Source organism: Mesitornis unicolor, unplaced genomic scaffold (genome assembly GCF_000695765.1).
Source record: "Mesitornis unicolor isolate BGI_N332 unplaced genomic scaffold, ASM69576v1 scaffold3243, whole genome shotgun sequence".
In the NCBI taxonomy this organism is placed as follows: Eukaryota; Metazoa; Chordata; class Aves; order Mesitornithiformes; family Mesitornithidae; genus Mesitornis; species Mesitornis unicolor.
Window position 1 is genome coordinate 31,204 of NW_010175247.1, and position 6,477 is coordinate 37,680.

At 40.9% G+C, this 6,477-nt stretch overlaps 1 protein-coding gene across 6 annotated transcripts in view; it reads right to left on the reverse strand.

Moving 5' to 3' along the window:
* Positions 1 to 698: 698 nt before the first annotated feature.
* ENAH (enabled homolog (Drosophila)) overlaps positions 699 to 6,477 on the reverse strand; it is a 50,613-nt gene continuing 44,834 nt past the window's right edge. For 5 of the 6 annotated variants that reach the window (XM_010181310.1, XM_010181309.1, XM_010181308.1 and 2 more), the window contains 3 exons: positions 5,521 to 5,599; positions 2,649 to 2,706; positions 927 to 1,617 (listed from right to left, as the gene is read on the reverse strand). In XM_010181310.1, coding sequence (XP_010179612.1) covers positions 1,580 to 1,617; positions 2,649 to 2,706; positions 5,521 to 5,599 — 175 coding nt within the window. In that variant the 3' untranslated portion in view covers positions 927 to 1,579. Of the gene's footprint in view, positions 1,618 to 2,648; positions 2,707 to 5,520; positions 5,600 to 6,477 lie in introns of all 6 variants that reach the window. The other variant, XM_010181306.1, reaches the window with a different exon arrangement.

Below are 6,477 nucleotides of genomic sequence, written 5' to 3' on the forward strand. Positions count from 1 at the left end.
ACAGAATTTCTATTCCACCCAACTGCACCACATTAAAAAAAAAATAAAATTACAAGCATAAAATCTGAAAACCTTGGGAAACAGAAAGGTATCACCCCCCTAAAAATGATTCTCAAGATGCTGACCAAAACCAATGGCGTACCATTGCTGCTTTTCAGGGTATGAGTTGTGTTGACCTGTGGGATTTCTGTTGGTTTTGATGTTTTTGGAAGGAGGGTGGCAGATAAATTAGGAGGAGAAGGGGACATTTACTGTGACCTGATGCTCCGTTGTTCTAAGGTAACTAACTGCTGTTCTGATCAATCAAAAAAACAATCAAAAAAGAAAGTCTCAGAAAAGAGTGAAGCAGAGGGTCATGGTAAAGGACAACGCACTTACACAGGTGCATCCTCAGTAATTCAGATGCCTACATGTTTGTTTTCTCACCGAGAAATGAGTTAGGTTCACATGGGAGTTTCAGAACCATTATGGAAGTATTACTGAATTTCAAATAGAAAACTGAAAAAAGATACAAAAGCATTAAGTACCTGGTTCCATTAACATGGTTACTGATAAAAGTCACGTTTTCCTCATTATTACACATGCATGTAAGATGAAGAAAAAGTGAAGAAAGTAATAAAAATGTGTCACCTTCCCCCTCCCTCATCCCGCATCTTTCTGGGCATAAATTAAGCCTTACAAATGAAAAGGCTACTCTGTGACATGCAATATTTCTTTTAATTAAAAAGCTGGCTGTGTTGTGTTACATTACAAAAATGTCCACATGCATAAATCTAAAAAAGCCCCAAAAATCTACTGTAAATCTACAACATACTAATGATTTACATTTGACTGCTGATTCGCATTATGTAGAAGTCTTAGATTTGGTAAAGCATCGTAACAATGTAGGAAGGCATCTACATCTTTAAACTCTGGACTGTATTTGCTTTTTTAAATTTTCCTATAAAATTGCATGAAGGCTAACTAGAGAGGCTTCCTATCATAAAATTCCAAAATCTGGATATGCCATCACTGTCTAGGTCATTCACTTACAAATATTGCCCTTTAAAAGCGTGCATTTCTAGTTGTTCCATGTTTTGTGAACTGAACTTCTACACATCTGATCCTTTAAATTATTCATGGAAATATCAGATATGATAGGAAGACAAACCTGAGATACATTTGAAGTACAACAGTATAACTTGCTAACTCCTTCATTCATAAAGAAAACCTCTCTGAAAAGCCTTCTCAAGCTTTTTGCTCTTTTTTGTCTTAACAACAAATTCTGAAACCTGTGCAATTTTATCTTGACATGAGTAGACTTCAAAGCACTGTGATCTTGTCTGATAGGTGTAGGAATTTCTGCATAATCATTACAGTAACTTTAAGAGTCTTTTCCACCCTGCTGTAAAGGTCAGAAAAAAGCTGCAAACTAGGAGGGGAATAGCGTATCACCAGTGATGAGTCTGAAGCTTTTCAGAATAGGTTGTTTCTCCCTCCTTCCAAGTGTCTGTCTGTTTCCTTTTTCTTCTAACAGCTCACAAAACGTAGTCAGTTTTATACCAAATTAAAGAGTCACATCGGCTTAGTACTAGTCCTTCTATGCAGTATTCGACTTGCTGAGTTCCTGTCTGATAGCTAGAGAGAAAAGGAGAGAAATTATCAAATCAAATAGTCAAAGTCAAGGTAGAAAGCCAGAATACACAATAGACCCCTTAAGAAAGCTCACCCTGCCCCAACAGCCTTAGAATGTGAATAACCTGTACATCAGATAACTTCACCTGGCTTCAGACAAGTGTCATTCTCAAGCAGGCAGTACCCTTTTTCCTACTGTTAAATTTTTGTTAACATCATCTTTTTCAGTTCTGCATCTCCAGCAAGTCTATGACCTTACCTGATGACAATCACTACCACTGGGATTATCAAGGAACATGTGTGGATTTAATTATTTTAATTGTTTGTTTGTTTGTTTAAAGAGCAGCCTCAGGGCCTTCCCTTGTTTGCATTGTACTGTTCTCAAAAGCTGTGGTATACAGCATAGTCAAAATATAGGGAAAAGCACTGCATTCTCTGTAGCCCCAGAACAGCCAGCTTGTCTATGACATCAGTTAATTACATTTGATATTTTACCAACAATGGTATCAGTTTAATATGATTTTTCTTTTTAAGTTGCGTTAATTACAGAAGACTATTTCGGAAAATATCTTCTGTTAAAATAAAAATGAAAATTGTGAGAACTCTTTTCTTTGACTTATGCTACAGGCCAAAGAGGAAAAGACTGAAAGCTGAAGCACAGTCTTAGTCTGAATATTACCAGTTTTGAAAGATGCACCTCAGAAGCCCTGGATTATTTAAAAGTAGTCTACCTACTACCACATGATACAAGGACAACTGCAAATCACTTAAGTACAGCATTGTTCTAACCACTTTTACAAGACACTACTAGGAGTCAATGCGCTATTAAAACGAAAAGCACAGGATTGAAGACATACAAGCACATCAATCAGAACAGGTTTGACAAAAATGAAAGTATGCTACCAGACTAAGAACAAAGCTACTTTTACCAATACATCATTCTCATGCTAGAAACACATCATATTTACATTGCTGTGCAGCTGTAGCTACTTACTCTAATACTGAACAACAGCAGCAAACAGATTGATACCTACCATCAATGAGTTCTTCCTTTAATTTCGTTAACTCCTTCCTCATTTCATCTAAAATGTCCTATGGTGTCAGAGCATAAATAATAGATTAGTTTTGCAACATGAACAGATTAGTTTTGCCACCTGTAATTTTCTGTGGAGAGAAACCTGAAATTCTTTCCACCTTTAATCAACCTTTAACCCTTTTGAAATGTATAACCCAGCCTTTATCTTCCAAGTTAATCCCCTAAACCTAAAGCATTCCTAAAACATTCTGACTGCAGGTACAGGGAAGAAAAAACCTTCCGTAGAAGTCCTACAAATTGATGCCTGCAGAACTCATGAGAGGAGAAGGGACACATTGAAGTTAGGAATCCCTCGCTTGCTGTTTTCTCCATCCTTTCATCTAAGTGATGTTCACTGATGATTTGGTGACAATGCTTTTACAAGCAGAGTGGGAGTTAGCGTCAGTTTCTGCAGAGGAGACTGCCTCCTCCTGGCCAAACCTGTAGTCAGCAGGAAACTCATCCAGAAGATTTCAGTTGTTTTTCAGGTTTGAGGTTAGCATGCTGTTCACAACAGATCATGCAATTACTCAAGTTTACTCTACGACGACTTGAGTCCTTTATGAGCTGTTGGTGGAAGACACACACACATGGACACACCTTCCCTGCTTGAAGTAATTTCTGGAGTAAGAGTGCATACCAAAGCTGCAGAGGTAGGTCTCCCAGTCTGCCAAGTCTCAGAGAAGACTCTTGGACAAGTGGCAAGTAGCCTTGCAGCAGAAGTGTGGCCACCAGTTTCTGGGAAGGGCAGCAGCAAATAAGAGCTTGCCACATGTCCAGTAGAAATAGAGTGTGAGACACTTTTGCCTTCAAAGAAAAGAATCTTAGCAAAGGCAGCGAGATTCAGCATGCTGAAAACTTGGGAGAGCTGTGCTGAGCAATGATAGGATCCCCATTCTCTGTGATTGAAAGAACCACTGAGAAGGAAAAAGATCAACCCGGGGCTAGGGGGGGATGGAGCAGCCAGAAAGCTGTCATCTTCAGCATTCCACAGAAGCTGTAGCAAGAGTACTGCAAATCCTCATGAGATGACAAAACAGGAGCACCCTTTGAACTAGATTGTAAAACAACCCCCACCACGCTCCAGGACCCACCTAGCTAAAACCCTACTTTAGAACCAACCACTGAGCCAGAAACCCACTCCAAAACCAACCACCAAGCTGCAACCTGCTCCAGAACCTCCCTCCCCACTTGGGGAGCAGCCTGTTGGTCCAAACGCCATTTGAGGAAGACCCCTCACCTCCCACACCACAATTCACACCTCCTCTAAAAACACTGCCACCACCTACAAACAAACCCCCCTCGAACCCACCAAGTCTGGAACCCCCCTCACTATACAACCAACCACCACTCTACAGACTCCTGAATGTAGAGGCCCCTGGCAACAGCAAGCACATCACTTTCTCCCTGCCAAGGACAAGGATCTGACTTGTGCAGAGCCTTGCCTGGAAAAGAGGCAGATCACACCCGCAGTACACTGTGTGCTCATAGTCTCTGTAAGAAAAATAACTAGCACCATTTCAACATGCTCCCCAATAAAAGGGACTTCCACCAGCTCAGCATGGACAAACGTGGCCAAAAAACAGTACCAATGCCTCAAACATGACTCCCTATCCCAACGCACCTCAGACTGGTACATTGAGAAAAGGCACTACTGCTTTTTCCCCAAGTCTCACTCAGCAAGCCACCAGTAGGTCAGCTACCCCCATCTTACCACCCCTCTACACCAGGGACATCATGCTGAAATTTTGCTCACCTAGAGGAACCAGGCTTCCCTACTGCACATTGTTCTTTCCCTTGCTGCACAGTTCCCAAAGGCCCTAAAAATTACTGGATACACCATGAAGCACAATAAGGGAAAAATTCCTAGCTGCATTCTTGCACATGGGCAACACCAAATACCTCAAACAAGTCTGCTTGAGTCAGCATGAGCCCAATGCCCTGCACTCTCAAAAGGCCATCTGCACTGAAAGCAACTACCAGCAGCACCAAAGATGATCATCTTAGGGCCTTCTCAGTAGCTGGAGAAACACAAGTACCTTAACACCACTTGCTCCTCTGGGAGCTCCTAAGGAGCGTGGAACATCTGCTCAATCTACAGACCATTAATGCTCTTGACTGATAGCTCCTGTCTTCATACATGTCCCTTGCTGAGCCTCTGGTTGCACAGGTTTGTCTGTTTGGCAAGTGTACTTCACAAACGTCTGTCACCTACAGGGAACTGTTACCAAACTATTTCCAAAGCATCCCATAATATCTTTTCTTCATCTAACAGAAGGCAGCTGCCACCTTCTTCCCACAAGACTCTCCTCTGCTCTTAGCCAGGATAGCTACACAAAAGGTGGTTGTGTAGCTGGATGCTACATCAGTGATGTAATCCAGTGATCCAAATCACTGGATGCTCTTTCACCACCGAACTCATGACCATGGGTGCTCACATCTGGTATTAAAACATGATGATACTTGTCCTGCCAGAATTGCTCTGAGGGCTTGTTGTTTGTTTGTCTGCTTGTGTGTTTGGGTAAAGAGAAGAGAAGGAAAGGTTTTCCAGTCAAACCGGTTTCCCAGTTTCATCCTTAGTATCAATACCACCTTGTGTGTACTGTCTAATGCAAAAGCAGGAACAAGCATCTGTAAGAAATAACACGACTGTGGAAGCTGCCATCCTACAGTTACAACTCTATGAAACGTGTCTGGGGAAAAAATAGTGACCAATAATTACTGAATCATTATTTAAGTTCAGAACTAGTTAACAAAAGAGTTTAAAACTGGTATTGGACAGCTGCAAGTCCTTATACCCAAGTTTTCTATTAAAAGCATTTTATACATACCTGCTTCAATCTGTCATAATCTAGACCTTCTGATTGTACTCCATTGGCACTGGGTTGCCCCGTTGGTGTAGATTTTGGTCTGCAGCACAAAAACATCCATAAATTACTGGTCACTCCTTATTACAGGATACATAGGTTTTCCCCATCAAACTTGCTACCATTTATCAAAAACATAGTGAAGAATCAGAATGAAAAAGAGGCAGGGTAGGAGGGTGAGAAAATCAGGCAGACCCAAAATACCACACAGAATAGAAAGCAACAACCAACAACATTTTCCACACACTGGGAATATTAATTACCATAGGGATAAGAGTTATTAGTTCAAAACAAGAAGCTTTCAAGCAGCAGACAGACTCCACTGTCAGTGGTTTCTGATTTTTTCATAATGGGCATGAAAAGCTGAATGCCTTCAAATGTCAAATACTTTTTCTTCTCCCATTCCAATGACATAATCATGTCAAAAAAGGCCCTCTCGAAGAAACACTTCCAGCAACAAATGACTACATGTTGTTGCTGTAAGCGTATGAATGCTGCAGAATCACCCTGGCAGATCTTCAACATTTGACAGGACATGGCTGAGCAACCTTATCCATCTCCATTCCAACCTAAATTATTCCATCAATTGCTTTCTAAAGCTACTGAAAGCAAATACTGTAACAGCAGCAAGATTTATGACATAATACTTGAGAGGAAGTTCTAGAGTTTTGGACGTCATGTTCAATGTTTGTTTATGTAATACTCTCTTAAGACATCAAAAGCTTGCTTATCAAGATAACCTTGCATTTTTAGCACAAGTTCCAGAATAAAGAGGTTTTCTACCTTCTCACTTCTCTTTTCTGATCCCAGCTGTTTATACAAGGTGCAACTCAGACTTACGTACTTAACTATGCTCCCACAGGGCCTTACATACCTATAGGCAGGAGCAGAGAGAGAACATGAATGCTACCAGCAGGAAAA